The following is a 23,437-nucleotide window of genomic DNA, read 5'->3' as shown; positions in this document are numbered from 1 at the left end:
CTAGTGTGAGCTAGGCTGGATGGTTGCATACTCGACAAGGTCCCCAGTGTGAGCAGAGCTTCGTGGGCTGGGAGTAGAGGCCAAAGCTGCAGTATCCAGCTCCGCATACTGGACATCGCAGTCCTTGTGGCCAGAGTTCTGGAGACAAGAGAGGCGAAAGGTGTGTGAAGAGTGAGGCAGCCAAAAACATGAGAGAGAAAGAGAGAGAGAGAGAGAGAAAGACTGATTGACAGACTGACTGAGAGCGAGAGAGAGCTTGTGAGCAGTATTGTTAAAAGAGGAAAGCAAATGTGAAAGCATGGAATACATAAATAAAATGTCAGATTAAGATTTAATGTGACAATCCGACAAACAGATGGAGATGTCAGACAGAAAACAGTCATACAGAAATTAATACAAGACCATAAATAAAAAGGTTAGAGATGAGGAAGGACTCAGACTTTGTTTACATGCACAAATTGATAGGAGTTCCAGAAAACCGTTCAAGTGTTCGCATGTGTAACAGAAAGTTGTTTCTCTTCAGTAACAATGTGTTTATTTCAGATCTGTTTTTGTGATTCTGATGCTTATGTGAGCATTTGTCAGAAATAATGCAATGCTTGGAGTCCACGGACATTAAAACCGACTGTAGTCAAACTAAACTAAACACACAATGAGCATGGTTTTTAACTCTAATGGTTGGATTCTGGTCAATGCATGTCCACACAATCCTTCAGAAAAAACTATAACTATAATCACGTCATTTTGTGTTCTGATCAGTGGTGTATAAAGTACCCAAAAGCCATAATTGAGTAAAAGTAAACATATATTACTGAAAAATGACTCCAGTAAAAGTAAAAGTCACATATTAAAATACTACTTGAGTAAAAGTCTTAAAGTATCTGATATTTTCTGTACTTAAATATCAAAAGTATTTTCTGATATAAAATGTACTTAAGTATTGAAAGTAAAAGTACAAGTAAATGCTGTTAATAAAAAAGCAAAAGGTCCGAATTTTGGGAATTATGAAGTTTATTCTTTTAAGTGTGGTGAGCCACCGTGACCGAGGACCAGGAGTTGTGTTGATGAAATAATTGGGTTGGCTGTGATCCATCCAGGAGCAAAAATGTTCAACAAAATATATTGTACAGAAGTATATTTTTGCATCTACTATGAACTTATCATCATAATTCTCCAAAAAGCAATATGACACTATGAAGGAGTTGTAACAGTGAGGTAAGTATGCTTATTCTGCCCGGCACTGGTCCGTGGGTCCCTTGGTACCAGGCAACGCAGAAAGAATGAATGAAAAATTAAAATTAAAAAAATCAAGGCCGGAAAGATGTTTTATTGTGAAAAATGACCGGATACATCCGTCTGTGGTAACCGCAGACGGAACCTCTTGACACATGTCAAGACGTTACCAGTAGACTGGACATACCGGTTTTGTTAGGAGTAGTGTCAGTAGACTGGACATAGCGAACACACGTCGGGTGTCGCCGCTCCCGTCTCCCCGAGATGGAACCCGATCCTTGAAAATATTGTCTTCACGTAACCGGTCCGTGGCGCATAAAGGTTTGGGAGCGCTGGACTAGAGGATGTAGGGCAAATGCATAATATTGTGATTCGCAAAACCTGCTTCGTGGAGTCTGTGTTCCACCACAGTCCCCGATGTGTTTTTTTTTCTAAAGATAGATTTGATTGTAGCGAGTAACAAAGGTTTCAGGGGAAATGTACCGGAGTAAAAGTACCAGTTTTCTTTGCAAAATGTAGTGACGTAAAAGTAAAAGTCAACAGAAATATAAATAGTAGAGTACAGATATCCCCAAAAACTACTTAAGTACGGTAACAAAGTATTTCTACTTCGTTACTATACACCACTGGTTCTGATCAGTGCATGAATTCACTGATTATGGCTGTAACCACAGTTATTGTGCTGCAGATGGAGATATTTACACAAAGCCACAAGCTTAAACAACTGGAATATCAGCGTGCATGTAAACACAGGCAAAGACCTTCACTGAACCAGCATCGGACCAATGTGAACAAACACAGATGATTGAGCGACAGATTGACTCAATAAGCAATTGTCCAAGTGGATGATTGAGTAAATTATCTTAATGGGGTAGTCAATAAATGACAATGACAGTTTTCAGCGCTGTTTATCCAATTCCAAAAATACTTCTCAGATGGGTATCTTCTGCTCTAGAAAGTAGACTCAAAGACACTGGGTCAATACAAATCTAAAAATGATGATGCATTTAGACACCCACTGACATGCCTATATGCATACAAAACGTGTTTAAAACATTTTTTTTAAAAGAACATAATTGACAGACGGGAGAGATTACAGTGTTGATGCCAAAAAACTGTCGCTATTGGGTTTATCCCTGCATGCATGCACCCTTGTGACCTTCACGACTGCCCATGCATTAGCGGCAGCTCTAGGAGAGCAATTATTTTTGGGGCCCATTTGGGGCCGCGGATATCCATTGTTTCAGACAGTTCATAGATTGGTTCAATCAGAAAGAGTGTGATTTTGCTCTGTAGTTTTGCTTGCATTCATTCAGTATATCATAACAGAAGAGACAGAATTTCAGGGTCATTGTGAACACAAATATGAACTTTTCTCAAATAACGAGAGAGAAATACTTTTCCTGCTTGTAAAGGAAAGACGGATAAACTAGTTTTTACAAACCAGTTATATGTTATGCTCATTTGAACACTATCGCTGAGATAAAGATGAACTAGTTCAGTGTCAAATATACCATTCAATAGAAGAAAAAACATTAAAAAAAAAACACATTTCAAATACATCTTAGTTATCGAATGATAAATATTGTATAATGGTACTGCTTGGTATAGTTTACTGTGAGCTAAACTGCTTGGTATAGTTTATTTGGAGCTAAACTCCCATGTAAAGTCCTGCTGTCGTTGATGAGAGATGTTACTTGGCAGAGTGAGAAAGCCAGCGCAGCAGCCTCCCCAAGGTCCTAGTGCCCTATTGTTAAGTATGATGATAGGCTATTGGATTGTAATTTGAAGAGGGAGAAAACGTACAAACCAGAACGCACGCACGCACACACACACACACACACACACACACACACACACACACACACACACACACACACACACACACACACACACACACACACACGTAGCATTTTAGAGTTATAAATAACTTGTCCATGTGAGAAACAATATATGTATATTTTTTTTCAAGCCAAATTATTTGGGGGGGCTGAAGCACGTTTTAGGGGTGCTTCAGCCTAAAACGGGCCTAACGACGCCCCTGTGTGGTAACATCTAGTACATTACAGCTTTACAAGTAATAATTTTTTTTAGTCAGAGAACTAATGTTTATTTGTTATGAATACCATTGTTTCATCATGTTGAAATGGATGCTCACACAATGATGGACTGCCCTATCAACAATGAAAAGCAAGACAGAGTGCTTCTTTCAGCACACAGCAGGACAAATGGGAGTCATCCTGCACTGATGTTTGTATTCGCGAAAAAGTAGAATTACGGATGAACGATGACAGGAATCAAAAGATAACAGACATAGTTTGAGGGGTAGCACTCTAGGGTCTACTTTGCTGTGTTTTTTTTTCTTGATTTTCTGACAGTAAAAATGACTGTATGAGAAAGTCAATGATTGGATCAAATGGTAGTGTCTCTCCTTTTAGTCTGTCTGCTTGTTCCTGGTAATGAAATTAATGGAGTCAAAGAGAGGGAGTTATGTGACGAAGCAAATGCAGAGCAGAGATGTCAGCTGTCCTGTATCTACGTAAACAACATCAGGATTCAGGAAGGATAGTGAGGGTTGTGAGGGGGGAAATGCAATGGGATGATACCTGTCCCCCCCATTACAACAGTGTACCTTATTTCCATCCGAGAAAGAATTACAAAGAAATGACTGCAGATTTTACAGAATTTAACATTAATAATTCCAATCTACTGTGCAATCTCTCCATCGTCGCATATTTCCACACCACTCACATCCTGCACTCGCGTGCTATTTAAATATCTGGAATATTTGTCATGACCAGAGTGCAATCAGGGGGAAAATTACAGCCACATCGCAATTCAAAATTGGCAGATAGTGCTTTGCCCCTAGAGAATCATCATTAGTAACACTCAACAGTCAATGCATGTCTCTCACAAATAGTGTTTTGAAAACCTCACTGATACCCTGCTCATCTTAAGAGCAGCCCTAAACTTCAGTTTAAGTGGAATGTTATCAGAGATAAGAAATAAATCTAAGAAATAAAATGTTTTTCTCTGCGTCAAAGAATTATCTGAATTTAACATCCAGCTCCTTTGAGTATTGGATTGAAGATGATAGTTTAATATCCTTGAATAACTACACAGAAAATACAAATCAATTCGTCAGGGGGAAAACCTTGATAGTAATTGAGTTATCCCTGCAAAATTTGTTTTGAGACAAGATAAGTAATTTAAAAAGCACACCATAAATGTTAAAAAGCTTGGCTGACAGGTAAATATAGGAAAACACAGAGCCTTTTGTTAATCAAGGTGAAGTCGGGGGATGTTTAAGAGGACATTTAACTGAAGTTGTGTGCACCAATTTCTTGAAGAAAAGACACTTTTACTAAGCACACCAGACAGCAATTTGCTTTAAGCCAGTTATTCAACGGACCAAGCAGCATTTCAGAAATATATGAAACACACCATTCACTGTAATGTCAATCAGATACTAAAACAAAAGCCATTGAATTCAACTTAAAAACCTGAACAGCTTTGTAAGTTAAATTGACTAAACAGTTTGTTTCCTCCTCTGATCGCTTGTTCATATGTAAAACTGACATAACTTAAGATCATGAATCTGTTAAACTTAAAAGGAGAAGGATGGTGGTTATTTTCTTATCGTCAACTAATCCCATTAAAAGACCAAAACCAACAATGTGTTGGTTTGGATGTCAGTTCCAAGCTGATTGGTTATTAAAGACATACAGTAAATATTTCATGTCGGTCACAACTATATAAAAATCCATATACCATATCTAGGAAATGGACACAGGGATGTCACCCATTGGTTTGTGGACTACAATGTTTAAACCTTGAGTTCTGCATAAAATGCTTTATATTTTATTCTAAATTGAACCATAATTTACTAAAGGATCATGCTGTGTTGATGAAGACTTAATAAATCAAGTGAAAAATAGGGTCATTGTCGCATTGACTTCTTTACGATCAGTTGTCTTGTTGCAACCAGAGGAGTTGCCCACTGATGGCTATTAGAAAGAATGCAAGTTAAAGGCACTTCTGTATTGGCTTCACTTTTCAGAACCACAGGTCTGTTAAAAACACTGTAGTTATAGGAAATAGAGGACATTTGTTGGGGGATATATATTTTAAGTGAGTATTCATGGCAGCAGGATGATGCTAGCTAGCTCTTGGACAACAATGACTCAGAGGAACACAAACAAAACTGTAATTGTTTTTTTTAAATATATATATTTTTATATATATATTTTCATGATATATGCTGACAATAGGACAAAACACTGGAAGACTGGGACTTGTGTTTTTAAAAGTGTAATTTAGAAATTCTAAGTTGATTTAACTATAAACCAGCACATGTATCTAATTACACCAACTGTCTAGTAACAGATGAGTTGATTTCATGAAACTGGCCCAGAGACTGTACAGTGTATTCTGAGGTGCATGGTGTTGATTGCAAAAGGCTGTCCAGGTTCAGTGTTGGGGGTAACGAGTTACAAAGTAATGGATTACAGTAACGATATTACTATTATAGGTAACGAAGTAAAGTAACGCATTACACTCAAAATATTGGTAACTACACTACTTTACTAGACCTCAGGAACGCGCTTTCCTGCGTTACTCAAGCCATTTTTACCAGTCCGAAAAGTTATCTTTTAGTGGCGCGCGAGTCACACGACACTTCCTGCATGAACAATAGCAACAAGCTGCTAGCTAGCGCTGCTGTTGCTACTGCCCGCGACCCCTCTGCCCAAGTCGGGTGTCGAGCCTGGTCCCGCTACCTTCGGTGGTTTTCGGGGAGCTAGCGGAAATTAACGGAGAGCTAGCGGGGAAGTGACGGAGCGCTAGCAGGAGCCCCAGCTGGCTACAGCGGGGAGCTAACAGGGATTCTGACCGAAGATAGTAGCGGCTCGTAACCCGACGTTTGCGGTAGATTGTTCATGCAGGAAGTGTCGGGTGACTCGCGAGATTATTATTATTGGAAATTATATTAATTAATAATAAGAAATTATTATTGAAAAATGAAAATAAAGTGATGAAAGGGCCATGATGTTTGTCCATGTATCTTTGCAGTTAATTTGAACATTTGCTTAAAAAAATGGAAAGTAAAGTAACTAGTAGTGAAGTTACTTTTCAAATGCAGTAACTAGTAAAGTAATCTAGTTACAATTTTCAGAAGTAACGTGTAACTCGTTACTTTTTCTGAGTAACTACCCCAACACTGTCCAGGTTAACACCCACGGTATTGTCATCCGTTTCCACACATTACCTTTGGTAGCAGGTGTAAGTTTGTTAAAGGTGACGTGACACTTCTTGCCTATGCAATGCAGGTTTTATACTGTTCGATGCGGCATCTACAGCAAGCCGGAGGGATGATTTTTTTTTTCTGTAAGTGCACAAAACATTGTCCAAAAGTGTGAAACAGTTGTATTTTCTTTAACTCAAAGCCAAGTCTCAGGCCAAGGCACACAAAGACACCCCAAACAAAAAAACTCAAGCATCTGTGCCACTGAGGGAGGCTAACCACTGTTAGCAGAGTTGTCTGAAACAACACAGTGAACACTTCACAGTCAACAATTAACACTCACAGTGCAATTATATACCGTCGAGCATCACACTGCAATTTATCGGCGCACGGTTGCCATGCAAACACACAAGTCATTACGAGGGATTAGAGGTGGAGGAGGCGAGACGGAAGACCAGAGCAGGCAATGAGTTTTAGGGTCAGAACATTAAAAATAGTCCACACATACAGAGAGAGAGAGAGAGAGAGAGAGAGAGAGAGAGAGAGAGAGAGAATGTCGACTGGCCCAGGTTTAGAAGGTGAGTGCTGATAAAAATGATGACATGAGCTTAGTCAAAGCACCCACTGGGTTTACTGGTCAGCAACAGCAGACAAGCAGCTATGTGAGAGATCCTCAGCGGCATTCGGGAAGCATGACAGCGTTGCATTTGCAAATCAATTTCTTAAAACACCTCTAAGCATAATGGCACAGAGAGCACGCCCTTTCACCGGTAATTACCACTGGCCCGCGGGGCGGCGGCTGTAGGTGACCCCTTCATGGAGAAGATCCTTTGAACCCACCCGTGGCATCTCTACTCACCAGCTTATCAGTGAAGGGGGTGGACTCGGAGGGCGCCATGTCGTAATAAGGAGGCTGAAGAGGAAGCTTCTGCATTTCCTCGTCCTTGTCGAGGTGAACCACCTATGGGAAACACAGAGAGCTCAGCAAGACATCCACAAAGCAGGCAGGTCAACGTTCATGCTGCGGCTGCTTCACAATCCTCAGTAAGGTTCAATTTGCTATAGGGAGGCAAAGTCCCGCCCCTGTTTTGTCCCCCATGACAACTTATCTTATCAATAGCCAAAGACAAATGTCCTGTTCCATGAATTACACATGTGATGTTTGTTGATTTAAAAGACAATTCAAATGGGATCTAAACATTATTTGTCTTTCGCCATAGACTACCGTACATATTCATTCACAAATAAGGTCCCACGGATGTGAACCGGAAGGGGCGGGACTTTGCTTCTTTCTCTATGAGCCCATCGCTGAAAACAACCACCTTTACACAATTTACTTCAGAGCTACAACAATCCAGCAGCAGAATATTATTTGCTCACATTTGTTTTTCCACCGGTAATGAGCAGAAACGAGATGTAAAATCTGACAAGGAACAAGGAAGTTGACATCAGTTTGAACTTAAGGCGCTCCGCTGAACTTTACAAGAGCATCAAAAGTTATTTTGTCAAAGTAATCGCTTCGATATCATACAAAAGGTATGATGCAAACTTCTGAAATAGTGGGGCAGAATTGTGAGGCTCCAGGAGCTCGCTGTGCTGCACAGCGGCCGAGGGAAAGACACGCAGGGAATTCAATTCACACATGAAGGTGACATGTGATTACAGAACAGATACGCTGCAGATTAATTACAGCATGGCAAACACAGGTTGTCAACATATGGACAAAGCTCCTTGAAACCACCTTTTAGTAGTAGTATTTGTTAATTAATATCTTTATTTTTTACAGGGAAACCAAAAGATAAAAATGTGAACTGCAATAACAAACTGGACGCCCGGTCTTGATGTGAAACCTCAGTTAAGTTAGCAGGTTTCCTTCAGTGGTTTGATGCGTCTGAACTGAAATGTTGGAATTGGGACTTATCCACCAGCAAAGACGCCTTTGAATTAAGCTTTTCTGCAACTGTGCCTCGGCTTTGTCATATTCCAGAGGAATATCTGCTGTTTGAGGATTTTAAAACTGGACTGTAGATAGCTTCACATTTAAAAATACTCTTTCATGTGTCAAATGTATGCTATGTGCTCTCTGTACAAAACTAAGTGATATGCTTATAAAATATATATACGCTACTAGTTCAATCAAAATGTTTTTAAATATCAATTACGGAAAACAGGAGGTCTAAATATTTTTTTTTTTCATCTTGAAAAAGATTACGCTTCAAAGCAAAAATTACACCCAAAGTCAACATCAGATTTGCAGAGGATAATGTTTAAAGATAGTAATATAATACACGACAAGATCATGTTGACACACTATCTAATGGACTATTTGACATAATGTCATAATAAAGGGGTAATTGTATATTTGTGTCATATAAATGTCTCTTTATCCAGCAGCTAAAGATATTATTCCTACATTGTTGATAGGAGTTTATAAATGAAAAAAAAGACTTGACAGCTGCCTTTTTTAAAAGAATGTTGTTTTTTTTACAGTTCAGCATTGAACCCATACATCTAGGGATCTCACTCTGAAAATCAAGATGCAGATGTGAGGTTTTCTGCAGCATAATGGGAGCAACGTATCGAGCAGGGAGGGCGGCAAAGTGCTCCTACATAGTTTTCCTTCAACAAGTTACCGTTTTAAAATGTTCCGTGCGGCATGCTCCAAATTGTCATAATCACAAAGCAAAATGTGATGCCGCTGACAGAGAAGTGCCTTAAAAAGTCCGAGAGACTATTCATGCCATGAAGGAATTAATTAATTTTTAAGAGGCAAATTAACACAAAAAAAAACCTTTATTAAAACATGTGCCAGCGCTGCGGCATTGCACAATGAAAGGAAATAAAGGTGAATAAGGGAAATCCACGTTGTCCAGATCAAGTAAGTTATCAACGCGATAAATGTGAGATTCATATAATAGGTGTTGAACAATGCATTTCCTCACCGCACCTCTGCACTGTTGAATTTGACAGCTCAAAAGGCTGTCTAATGCTGTTTGATACCCATTTTTCTAAAATTCAGAAATAGCAAGAATTTCAGTCATTATGCACTAGGTTGGGCTTTTACGTTAATTACACTGTACATCAAAAAAGCTGAGCACCAGAACTCCTGCAATTAGCTGGGGGGAGCGTTTCGAGACATAAAGACATCGGCTTCCTGGATGTCCGTCGTGTGTGTTTGGCTCCCCGAGTCCACCTCACGGCTACGCACACCGACTGTTGTGATGGAGCGAGCGCAGATGTTGATACTTTGGCTGTGCTGCCGGTTTTTAGCTCTGTGCATTGGGCAATGATAAAACCACGACACTGCCAATTTCTCCAGGCCAGCCTGGTCACCATAGCAACCCATCCTGAAATAAAGCTGTGATATCCAACTTTCTCAGGGTCCAATTTCAAGAATAGGATATACTGCATTACTCATTACCTGTGTGTCTGTGAGGCTCTTTATTGGTAATCCAAACTTTTTCTCTCTCCCAAAATTGGGTTTTCATTGCTGTTCGGGGTGTTTTGGACTGAGCAATAACACACACAAAGAACAGGAAGAGACGAATATTGAGTTCATAAATTATCTATTGCTATTTCTTTATCTTAAACAGCTAAATAAGTTATTATACATACATTATGATAACGATTTATTATGAAAGATAAAGCTACTCTCTTGAGAGATGGATCAAAACAGGTCAGGTAACTTTTGGTGAAAATGAAGTGGAGCAAATTATTTCCCGACGGAGCTCAAGAACATCGCGGACAATAAATAGAACAGTGATATTATAGCAAATTTGTGTTTTTGAAAGAAGCAGCTCATCGACATGATTGACATGTTTTTGGGGGCAGGAACTCGTGCAGCTAAAGGGGCGAAAGTGAAGGCAATTCATGGTCTGTGAGTCAAAGACGTCGCTCAGATTATCCCTCAACAACTGATGTCGAATGAATGCTGAAGGTGCAGCCGTTGCTGTGTCACGACCTGCTGTGCAGAATGAATTACAGCCACAGACAGTGAGAAACCTGAAAGCTTGAGATCTTAAAAAGGATTTTGGTCGGGTAATATTTTGCTGTGCACATGCCCCCTTGTGTAACAGCAATGGGTATTGTTTATGCATCAGTGATCATTGTGCATTCATGCGCGCATTACCCATCGTGTTGCGAACCTGCTGTTATACCCCTTTCTTTTGCTTACTTTTATTTCTTTACGGATGCTAGCTTGCTGAGCGTGCAGCTTCTTTTAAAGCAACTACAGCCATAAAATTGAACACATTAAATCCTGTAAAGTGTCTATTACAGCCTCATCTGTCCACTAATCACCACGTATTCCTCTGCAGGACCCGTGCAGGGAGGGGAGCACATAACTCTCCCCTCTCTTCATTACCTTGTCTGTGCAGATGTCCAGGTGTTTGACCTTGGAGCTATAAAGAGTCTCATAAAGTTGGATATAAAAGCTTGGCAGCGCCGATACACAGTGGTCAACGTGGCCATAAAAACTTTTCCCCACCTTTATCTCCCGAATTTGGAATCGTCAATTATTTCTTTGATTAAAGGTCTGACGGCCTCTGCGGACCTATGCGTGTTGTCATGTGTGTTTGTGATGTGGAAAGAACTACAGCAAGCACACTGAGAAGTTGATACAACACCTGGAAAATCATTTACATGGCACTGATTCTATTTAAATTCTCATGCAAGCTTGAAAAAATAATACGGTTCCATAAAATCGGTTGATCGCACAGACCCGGAGCCAGAGTTGGTTCAACCAGCGAAGTGATGTTTCAAACTTAGTGAGAGGGGCTTGGGAATATTTCTTGACCCAATTCACGATGCGTGCGTCAGGTTAAGCTGCACTTTCGCCGCACGGCCTTAACTCAGGATAGCCAGAAAAGCACGCTGGCTTCTGCAAAATGCGACTGGAGGCAGAAGCACATCCTGGTAATTTTGGCATACTGCATTTGACACACTATGTATTGGGACACAATATAACCTTTTATGGCACACTAAATAGTATGGTGGTATGAACTCATACTCAGTCCCATGCAACATATACATTCTGTAGATTATAGAAAAGTAATATTTATTAGTTTTCTTTTTTGTAGTGTAGGAGAAATCTACTTGAGTGTAACAGGGAATTATTTAATATGCCCGCCATGCAAAGGGAATTAAACTGCGACTTTATATGGACGTGCGTACGATATGGACTTGGGGACATGGCGACAGTGTTGCCTGCTTCACTTAACCCCCCAGGAATGAACTTCAGCAGGCGGACGTAACGGGCACATTGTTCATGTGATTGCCTCATCCTCTGCATGTCTGTGCATCAAAGCACTGCAGGGGATTGAACACGGGTCTTTGCGGTGGTGGCGAGTGTTTTGTCCCGGATCAGTGATCTGAGAAAACAGTTATATGAGTAGATTCAGCTCACTAATCCGGCCGGTGTTGACGTTTCAGTTTGTCTCTGACTAATAATAAGACTGCACATTCAAATTCAGTATACACATCTCAGGGATTAATAAAAACAAACACTGCTGTGAAATGAAGCTGTTTATCAGACTTGAGTGGTACTTAATATGCTATACTATTCATCCAATACGGGCAAAGTACAATAGAATGAATTAACAATATAGTGCGTGAAGTGATAATGTCTCCTATCAGACATATGCTGCATAAGCAATAACCACGGGGCCGACTGAAATACTGCCACCGGCACACGGTGTCCAATGCAGAACAAACACCAAGGTACTTATTACATATTATATTCATTCTGCAGTGTGAGGTCAGTATTTATGTGTCAAAGATGACCCACTTACCATTACTTTGCTTATCAAGAGGGAAATTAATTACTGTTAGTTGAGTAATTACATTACATGTAACTGGCTTCTCTCAGACAAGGGGGCCTTCTTATATTTAGATATTGGAGCACTGAGCTAATTGAACTGCATGAAACCAGAATTGTTCAAGGAACTCTGTGACAATCGCCAGCTTTGTGAGATGAGAAATACTGTACAACATATGAAAAAAAAGCCTCCTAGAGTCATGACAACTGACATTTCACTAGATTCCCATAAATACCTTTCGACCACTAACGTGATATATTGTATTTTGTTATCTATCCATCTCTATATCTATATTGATTGATTATGTTTGAATTGGCAACGTTTCTGTCAAAAAATGTGGCTGAGATTTGAAAGAGAAAAAAGTTCTCAGACTTTGTGTCAGATCAGCCAGAGGGGACACAAATAATATACAAGGAGGAGGAGGTGGAGGAGGAAGAGGAGGAGGAAGAAGAGGAGGAGGAAGTCTTACCTGGATGTCATCGGATGTCAAGTGTCCCTTCATGTCGCTGTTCTTCTTTTTGGGCGGAGGCGGGGCCGGCTTGTGGGCGGGTGGAAGGTCGGTCCTGTTAAGAGAGTGAAAAGATAACATGACACTCAGCACAGACAGGGATCGCCACTCCTTTCGTCCCTCACCTTCCACAGCACTCTATAATGAGAAGTCCTGCCTGCACTTGCCTTTTTCCACTCTCTCCTCGGATTTTGATAGATCTCGTGTTGGCGGCTTTGTTGCGGCGGCAGCAGCCTTTCCCCCCTGCCCTTTCAAAGGCTCTCGCTGGAGAGACACTGTGCTAATGAGAGTGGGCTGTAATTGGACACTGAGGTGAGGAGATGGGGGTGGAGGGAGTATAGGGGGGCAGGGAGAAGGGCATGTGTGAGTCAAGTCCCTCAGGGTGGATCGAGCCTCATCTAGAGCGCCGCTCGGACAAACACCCTGCCCGCTGTGAAGAGACTGTTTGTTTGACACGTCGTCCCCCGGTGCTGCGACTCAGGGAGCTCAGCAGGCGGCTCCTTGCTCCCCACCTTCCCCTGGATCTCTGGCACTGACACACCCTCTAACCTCCCCTCCGCCCCTGAGGCGCTCACCCCACCCTTTCTGCTGACACACCTGGGGAAGATCAAAGCCTCGACAACCACACACCTGAACTCGTTCGCTGGCAGACATTAACAGGGCAAGTATGAACCCTTTTCCTTCAAATCGACAATGACGTTGCGATAGAGGCCCCCCCGACCCGTGGTAATAAAAAGGGAAACTTAATTGTGAGCAGGATGGACAGCCATGATTGAAACGCTTTGATGTTGAAACGGATAATTATTTCCGACAAGGAAGCGGAGAGATTGTTGCTACGGAAATCGCTACAAAGGAAAGCCCTTCCCTCAGACACGCTGGCAGTCAGATGTCATCTGTCCCGCTCTGACACGATATCAGGAGTGATCAAAGATAATGAAGTGGAGCACAGATACTGAGCTGTGTACCTACACGCATTATCTCCGGCTCCTCCCCGCCCGCCATTCGCACTGGTTCACGTCCTTATTGAATAACATGACCTTTCCGCAAGGCCAAGCCGGCGTTTTAATGTGCAGAAAATTTGTGCATGAGTGCACCCCTTAACTCTCTTTTTCACGCTCATTATTTCCGGTCCATATCACCTTGTCTCCAGACAGGGCTGCCGTGCCACTGCCAGATTCATGTGGCACCCTCTTCAGCCTGCCTGCAGCACCGAGGCAGCACGCAGCACCCTTCCCTCGTCTGCAGAAAGCTCTTCCCTCGCCGAATCTTTTCCGAGGAGAGGCATCCATTTTTTCCCGAGACAGATAATTGCGAGTCTTGTGGAACAGCGACATGCTCATTATATAGTATTGTAACCTGTTGCTTTTGATTGACTGGATTTTGATACAGATGAGAACGAAAAAGGAAGAAAAAAAAGGTGTGACAGCCGACAAGATCATCTGCTTTCAAGAAATGCACTAAAGGAAATGCAATGTTCACCCTCTGCATGCCCTGTGTGTACTCTGAGTCACCGAGTCATGACATTTCTTCAATCAGCTGAAACAAAAAGCTGATGTGCACATCATGCACCGCCCTAATTGCAATTTTATTAAAAAGAAATGCAGCATTATCTGAGATTTCATACAGTGTGCCACATCTTCTTGCTGGAATTACTCATCGTGCTGTGTTTATATCTGATGCAACATTTGCATTCAGATCTCACAACATTTTGCAACTTACATTTGATCCCGCGGGACCCCCCCGATGATTGCATTTCAGTGCACATTATGCAAAAGAGCCTGTTCAAATAGCCTGTTTGTTTGGGGTCCCGTATGCAGAGTGGGTTTAATAAATCTGACCAAACATGAAGGAACTCCCTCGTCTCATGACGGCCACCAGCAACAACCACTTCCTCCCCGTCGCGGCTCCCTCTCTTGACTCAACTGGGCTCCCTTTGGAATATGGTTACGCACAAACAGCGGCCTCGGGAGACCGTCAGTGCACATGCCATCACTTGACACACTGGCACTAAAACAGAGCGAAAAGTGTCATCGGTGTTTAATGAAGCTCCGTCTGTGCCGTGCGCACAAACATACAGAATGGGCCGAGCTGTGCCAAGACAAACACACTATGTGTGTGTTCAGCTACTCAAGCTGAGTTGCGATTCCTCCAATACTCCAGACTACTCATCAACACATGGTTTCTAATAGGAGGCGGGACATTAATGTAGTGTCCGTCACTTGCAGGAAATAACAAGTGAAGAAAAGCTATTGGAAAAAAGGGAACGCGAAATGCTTCAAGATTTAATACTTTATGTTTTTGTTTTCTGGATCCTGCAACTCGATCGACACATTGTGTTCATTTATTTCTTTCATGTAAATATGACATGCTGACATATTTGAGCTGATTGCATCTAAAAGGATGATTGCAGTTTATTCCAACTAAGCATGGGTTTTCTTATTTTTAGCAGCTGAGTTTTGACACTGATGAGCTCCTCAAAGTAACTGCTGAGATCTGCTAACAAAAGTACATTGTGTCAAGGAAACAATTGGTCGGGTTACCAGACTTCTTTTTTTTTTTTTTTTAAAGCCAACTAATTAGCCAGATTATCCAAACCACTTGATTAGGAGGCAGTGCTGGAAGTGGAATCACCCGGAATATTGTGTGTGCTGTCTGTGAGCCAGGACGTCTATAAACTGTGATAAATGTGTGGACCGGACAGGACAGCTCCTCTTCCTCACAGTTTTCTCAAACCCTCTGTGATTGTCTGTCTGCTTGTGTTTCTTGCCCCATCTGATATTACATGTTTCAGTTTTGTCACCACATTGTCAGATCTCAGCAGAAAAGTAGGTGATAATTATAACTGATAGATAAAACTATGAAAAGCAGACCCGAGGCAGTTTGTACCAAAATATTATGACATTTGTTGTATGTCAAGATGTTCCTGAAACTGTCAGAACATTGCAGTCCTATTTTTTTCTATTTTTTTTCTCCTACACTTTCTGTTCAGTGCATTGTGGTAAAATAAATTTCCATTCACACAGTACTGAACAATTACTCAACTTTAGTAGGCATATACAGATATACATATGTGCTTGTTTTGCCACTTCTCCAGTGTGAGCACACTTCGTGCTCAGACCTAGCAGAGAACTAGCATGTAGCATTTGGAGCTACGTTCAAGAAGCAACCTACCGGTCTGTAAAGTGAAGACTACGTGGGAGGTCTTTCATAGTGTGTTTTCAGGTCATGAAAGTTAATTGTAACATTTTTGATTTCCCAAATAACTTCAAATACTTTGACGTTACTTCACCCTCTCGAGTCATTTCTGGTTGCAAAAAAACAAGATGGTGGCCAAAATGCAGAGGTTGAGGTTTCAAACCATAGTCCACAAACCAGTGTGTGATATCATGGTTACTACTTCTGACAAACAGTCCGTGGCTGCAATTTGAGAATCCAGGTATCAAGAATACACTCAAACGCACGTGTCAAACCAAATGGAGCTGGATTGAAATTTGAGCAATTTTTATTGTTTGAATAATTCACTGTGAAGCTTTTGCTTCACAGTGTCATCTGAGGAGTCACTCAGGGAACGTTTTCTTCGCAGGTGAATGCATTTTTCTTCACTCTGGCTAAATAATTAAACGACTCCTTTCCCATCCAAAACTTGCTTTCGAGCTAAATAAGATATATTTTTTATATGCCATCTCGTGAATGGTGTTGATTAATATATGCAGCCTTTCTGAGCGTACCCCCCCTTATCGTTGCCCCCATGCATTACAGCTCAAACTAATTCTGCAGCATGCACTCTGTTTGCTCGAACCGTCATTAGTCAGATGCAGCACGGTGATGCACATCTCAGCATCTCGGCTGTGCGATTGCACGCAGGCTTCCTCGGAGCTGAGCGCGATGCAGGCCGCATGTGGGTGTTGGCTTCGTGAGGCACAGACATTAATGAAAGCTGACAAGCACCACAGGCCTGTGGGGAGCGCAGTGAGCACTGGGGCAGGGAACCATAAGCTACATTCAAGTTTGCACTGTTTCTTACTCAGACATCCACCTTGAAGACCTCGCTCCTCCTCGCTCTGTTGGCCACAAAAGGCTCAGGGCAGCTTAAAAGGAGATTTGAAGGGGGATAGCGCGGCGAAAACATAACTAATCCTTAAACTGAGAAGAGTAATCTGTGAGGGAAGATTTACAGCAAAGGAAATTACTTTTACAATGCACTCACAAGAAAAGTGACCTTTCTATTAGGAGCCTCTGGAACAACGATGCGGTTTTAGAGCTGCGGATAATCGTGAGTCGAGATGCTCCGCGTTGCGACAGTGGGAAAAAACATTCTTGCCATCCGCCGCATGTGAAAGAAAGTGAAGTGTCGCATCCCCAGAAGCGTTTGGATTAAAAAAAGACGCCGTATGACCACAGCCGGGCTCATGGAAAACAATGTGAAGTGTTTGAGCTGATCCTCTGTGCTCTCATTGATTTCTGTTGATCACAATCTTATTTGGCAATTTAAATGCTAATGATACTTTTAATTGCAAGACGGGATAAATGTGATTTGATCTTTAGGAGGCAATTACTTTCATGCTTTGTCTCGCTCCGATCTTCTGAAAAGGCGGACAACAATTACCCCGCCGAACTCAGCTTTTTCCTTTTTTTTCTTTTCTCACAAGAGAAGAAAGAACAAAACAAGAATAAAACAAAATGACTTCTGTTTTTGTTCTTTGACAAGTTTATCAAAAATTATTTCTCTTGCTGGAGGAAGGGTTTTTGCTTTTTAGAACATTTAACTTTACAATCACACACACGGCCAGTTTCCAAACCTTTTCCAACACCTCAGGCATTGATGCTAGATTACATACACGGCTATACAAAAGAACATAGAAATCAAGGTGATTGTTCTAGACAATTGCACTGCATGTATAACATTCTGTACAGGCTCCATTTTACTCATAAACAACAACAGTGGATGATTCAAATTCACACCCGGTACAGCACGTCCATAGTGAGTGACTCACAAAGACAAGAAAGACAGTCCTACTTTGGTTACAGCTTAAAGCTAGGTGTCCAACAATAAATAATCATTTATCACATTTTAAAAAGGTCTCCACACACAGCAATGGTGGTTTAGGAATGAAAGGGTACAAGTACAAGTAATACCACTACCAATCGCTTCTCCCAGTGTCCTCATTCAAATTGAGCTGATAATCTATTTTTAAGACTTCAGTAATCCCATTTCTTCACTTTGACTTCACTGGAGGGTCTACTAATAATTTAAAATGTCCAAAAATCACAATGGCCCGACATTTCAGTCCTTAGGAGACCCCTTTCCAGCCCCCTAAAGTGGGAGAATTTGCACCTACGTTGAGAAAACAGAGTTGATGTTGTTTGGTGACAATGACGACCCGCTCATAAATGCCCCCACCCCCCTTTTAACATTCTGCATGTGATTCTTTTTAGATGTTGTAGTAAATGTGGGCCGGGGAAGTTGGAAGTGATTCATGCCGGTGATGAATTTGCAACTGTGTCAACACCGGCTGCATGTCAGGAACACTCGTGAGTGAATCCATTTTTGCCAGGGCGGGGGGCGTGGAGGGGGACAGGGGACGGGCGCCACTATTGGCCGAGCTTTTTTCCGGCGTTTTGGAGGTCATACATCACGCTTGGGCAAAAGACAGAGCAATGGACACATTATTCCGAGAACATCGCTTTTGACAATGCCCCATCTATTTTGATAATCAGCCGACCATTGTGCCAGTGCAGCCTCTGAAGGGCCGGTGATTTATTAGGATTGACCAATTTCGAGTCACATCATGTGCCGCTTTGCGAGGGCAAACAGAGGCGTGACTGGCGGTGCAGCCAGGCATGTTATCAAACGGCCAGGCTTGATTAACAGGCTCATCAACATGCAGAATTAAACAGTCTGGCTAAATGGTTCCCCTTTACCCTGACGCCAGACACTCATATAAAACTATGAATCTCTCGTCGGACTGATCCACATTTACACAAAACCCCCACACATGCGCCCCGCAACTTATCTGCATTGGCATAATCACACATTTAAAGTAAACAGTTGCTTCATAAGACACTGAACATGTGTTGACGACATGCCACAGGAAGATGGACACAGATATTCACCTAGGGCTTTAAATCACATCTCGCTACATGCCGAGCTACGAGTAGCGGGGGATGTGGGGGGCAATGACAACAGTTACACTGCACTGACACGACTAGAACTCTTGTCATGCGTGGTTGACGACAATCATGCACACAAAAGGGAGGTGAGAGAGCAAGAGGAGGAGGAGGAGGAGGAGGAGGAGGGAGGTTGCACAATGTGGTCCGCTAACATTATCAGTGAGTTTCAGATTATGTGAAACAAAGACGCAATGAGTTTACAGATTTCCCTCTGAATGGCAATTTGATATGTACTCTTAGTTCAATCTCAAAAAGTCAAAAAAAGGCTCCGTTCTGTCCACGCTCCACCCGATCTGATAAACTCTGAGTGGAGCTGGATATTTGATCTGAAGACTTAATTGAGTTGGATTTATCTTGGCACTGTTTTCACGGAGTTTAATTCTCATTCATACTTGTTTATTGAGCTAGATTTATAATTGTTTTGGGTCACGCACCAAATGGAGACGTTTGAATTTCACTTCACACGTCTCCATTTGTCGGGCGTCGTCAAAAGACATGTGGACATTTCTTTTCAGGTGTTGAGTCCGGTTGCGAATGTCTGGCGACTGAATTGTGTCAATGGACCGCTCTCAGCGCTCACAGCGGCGTGCTCAAGTAGGTCACTTGCAGGCCACCATTGCATGCGGGCAACAGAATAGAGGATTCGGGGGGACAGGATTCAGCGGGGGACAGACTGGGGTCAGGTGCCTCTACTTTCCTTGTGGGGGACTCTGGCTTCTCTGGAGCCTGTGTCACACAACTATCAGCCACAGCAGCAACAGCAATGCTGAGGGAGGGGAGTGGGAAACAGAGAGCAGTTAAACTTCGGCATCAAGAGTGAGAGAGAAAGATAGATTAGCAGGGAGGGAGGAGGAGACAGAAAGCAATGGGAGAGGTAAGTCTGTGTGCTTCATTTGTCTTGAAAAGTGTTGGCGAGCGGTAGAGGCGGCGTGCTATCTGGGGTCGCCGCGGGGCCACTGGCTGCGCGCTGCGGCAGCTGCAGACGGGCGGCGGGAGGAGTTCTCTGAGGCCAAAAAAAACCTGCATCGCTGCTTTGAATATCAAATTAATTACAAGATTCTGGAGGGGGGGCTTCTAAAATAGGCCCTATAATCTCATCATGCGAGTTGATTAAAGGCTCATGTGCACCCTCAGCCAGATTCTGCACACCCCCGACCTCAGTTGTTTTGGTAATATTCCCAGTGAGGAACATAGCCAGCCCCTGCACACAACAACATCATTCCCATGGGGATGTGGTTTGCACCTTGCATACCCAATATTGCCAAGGGCATCGCGGAAACCGTGGCAACCAGGTGTTAAAGACAAAGTAAAATTCACAATTCCTCCTTTGTTGAAAACTGATGTCTTTCAATTCTCCCTCAGCAGATGGAAGATACTTGTATCACCTCTGGAAGAACACATGAAGATATTTTGGATTCACAAAGCTCTGTTGCTTGTTGTTCCCCCCTCTGTGTACGGGCGGCAGCTGGCAATGTTCAAAATTGTCACGGCTGTGGTTTGCAGGCAGAACAAAATTACCTGGTTGGCTGGAGGAGGGGCGGCAGGAGTAAATAAAGCAGGAGAGAAACAGGGTCCTTAAATCTATCTTTAACAGCAGTCTGACTGGCTTAATTGATGCGGCGGAAGACGTTCTACTCATTCTGAATTTAACTTACTTGACATTGCCTCTTGCAGGGTTCAGACTATAACTAACAAACTACAACCTCAGTGTTAATATAAGGAGATCAATATTTGAATCTGATTTGTGTCATTCCCGCATGAGATTTTAGGTCTGTATATTTCCAAACAACAATGATCAAATCTTTGATCCGCTCGTAACTGTTCCTAATAAAAAACACATTTTCATAATGCCACAACTGTTTCCCCGAACAGCATTTAGAAACAGCCCAACCTCTGGACCTCCTGCGTGCTCGAGAATCTCTCGGAAAATCTCACTTCACTTCCTGATGATATCTTTAACAAACAAACTCAACAGAGGTGAAGCTTTCCCAAGGAGAGGCTGAAGCAAATGCTCCTGCAATCAGTCAATGGGGTTTTAATGGGAAATGGGCTTCACTTCTGCCCACATTGCAATCAAGCAACGACTTAATGAGTGCCGCTTCAATGATAATCATCGACTGTTTGCGCAATAGTAAACAAAAATGAACTTGCTTTTAAAAGTCAGTTCGTCATAAAATGAGCTGAAGTTTGGGGAAGGAGATTATCGGCCTCAGAATGAATGGAAAGGAGGCAGCGACGTGTTTGTAGTTCTGTCTCTGAACTCACCGGGGAAAAAAAATAGGGTGTTTTGTCTTTTTTAAAGTGTTTCTCTCTTGTGGACCGACCGTATAGTGCACACCTAATCTTACCACCTGTCCAGCCCCCTGCAATACTCTCTGGCAGAGGCTCGGTACTCACAGGTCATTATCCGTCTCAGTGCGGGTCTTCTGCTGTCGCCGATGGACCATATAAACAGTAACAGCCACGCCGACGATGAGTCCGATGGCAACGACACCTCCAAGAATCCCGATAACGCCACCCGGGGGACCCTGCGCCATTGGCTTCTCTGCAGACAGGAGGAGAAATAACAGTGTCAGGACAGGTGCTCCCTGGGTAATTGATGCTGCTGGATTGAACTTCGGAAGAAAAAGAGTAAAAAAAAAACAGTAAAGCAGTGAGGACAAAGACACACAAATCTTACATCTGCATGACGCGTCTATGGCAAGAAAAAAATAGGTTTTGCAATAAATCACAAAACATTTGAGACATACTTCAGCAATTGATGAAATAAAAAACATAAATAATAAAGAGAAAAAACAAAAGACTATTCTTCACAAGCCATTCGGCGCAGTATTTCTCAGGCTTGAGGCTTTCTGTCATAAAACACATTATTTTGGGAGACATATTTGAGGATGGGGCCATTGTCCTGCTCACCCTGGCACTGCATGAATACCACGCAGTTGTGGTCACTCAGAAGCTGCAGCTGTATTTCTAATGTGCACTCTGTCAACTGTTCAGAAGGAGCCCAAATTGGCTTGGATTTGACAGCAAACCCGAATGCACTCTTAAGAGCACGCAAAGCTATTATATTTTAAAAGTCCTTGCCAGCAGGGGGTAATGGGTGCAAAATACATTTCCAGAATTGCAGAGACAGACTGTGTGCGGTTTGCAAAATAAAACAATTCACCTAATTCTGTTGAGAGCAAAACATGGGAAAGTTAGTGAGCAACTGTCAGCTGGAATGACATGTCGGCAAGACCCCGTAAACATTTCAGATTGTTGATGTTGCCCTCTCTGCTTCGCATTCAATAATCCAGACACCGTTCTGTTGATAGGGCCAAGGCTATTAACTTATAAAAAAGGCAGAGTAAATAACAGTGGAAAGATAAAATTCAAGACTTTGTTGTCAGCTATTTCTTTTAAGAACTGCACCAGGCTGTGATCATCTGCAGTCAGCGTATAATTGTCTCAGCTCGATACATTGCGAGAAATGGGACATGCTTTGAAATCACTGCCACGTCTTCGCTTAAGGGCCTGCTGGTTTTACACTTTTACATTTGATATCGACAAGGAATCGTCCTGTAGCAGATCAGAATACATCAAAAATGTAATTCGCCTGCTGTCACGTAGATGAAAAGCTGAATTATCGCAGGTCCCATGAGCACCTCTTCTACTGTGTCCCAGATGATGTCAGGTATTACTAAAATAGGACAGTTGTCTCTTTTCAGAAGCATAATGGAGCTTTTTTTGTTCTGAAGGCAAACAGCCCTGGCATCTGTTTTCCTGGACAAAAGCGGTTCGAGCTGTCCTTTTTAAGACAGGCCAGGGACCAATCAATGGCTGTGAGCCTGTTGTGACGGGGCGCTGCAGATTCTCCCCGTCTCCCACTTTGAAAAGGAAAGCCTATCTCTTGCCCTCATGATGTCTCCATTATTATCTGGCCGTCCCTCCCGGTAGTGACTGGACAAGGCCCCGCTCCCCGGGGGCCTCTCCTCAACAGCCCCTGCCTGCTCGCTTGATTCACTGCCCATAATGACGGATACACAGAGGACTACTATCACACGCGGCCAAACAATGGCAGACGCGCTACCCCACCTTGTACCCGACACCGGCTGCCTCAAAGTCAGCGGCCTCGTATCGTGTCCATCAGCTTGTCCTGAAGCGCCGCAGTTCCTGCTGTCGCTTTCACGTTCCGTCTTCTGGTCTCAGTCACGTCGTGTCGAATCTACGCAGTAAATTAAGTTAAATAGGTTTTCTAGGAACCTCACGATGCCCTTCTTTTCTTGTGATGCCTTTTAATAAAAAAAACTTTGAAGAGCGGGCGTCATTGTGATCTTGCCATAGCATGGCAACAGATAAGCCGGAACTCCTACTGTTGTCTCAACGCACAGGCACAGCCAGTGGGTTGAATTTCATGGCCCTAATGCAAATGCCAGACACAATAGTCTGTTGTATAACACTAACACGCAGAGGAGTGGACTGGATCAG

At 42.6% G+C, this 23,437-nt stretch overlaps 1 protein-coding gene across 1 annotated transcript in view; it reads right to left on the bottom strand.

The window, feature by feature from the left end:
• nectin1b (nectin cell adhesion molecule 1b) overlaps positions 1-23,437 on the bottom strand; it is a gene marked incomplete at both ends in the record, with an annotated part of 146,630 nt that overhangs the window by 11,784 nt on the left and 111,409 nt on the right. The window contains 4 exons of the mRNA XM_079225165.1: positions 7,335-7,436; positions 12,761-12,854; positions 19,641-19,736; positions 21,368-21,515. Coding sequence (XP_079081291.1) covers positions 7,335-7,436; positions 12,761-12,854; positions 19,641-19,736; positions 21,368-21,515 — 440 coding nt within the window. The remainder of the gene's footprint in view (positions 1-7,334; positions 7,437-12,760; positions 12,855-19,640; positions 19,737-21,367; positions 21,516-23,437) is intronic.

The sequence above is a fragment of the Taurulus bubalis genome (genome assembly GCF_910589615.1).
Source record: "Taurulus bubalis genome assembly, chromosome: 10".
NCBI classification, from domain to species: Eukaryota; Metazoa; Chordata; class Actinopteri; order Perciformes; family Cottidae; genus Taurulus; species Taurulus bubalis.
This window is presented reverse-complemented; position numbering and strand designations above follow the sequence as displayed.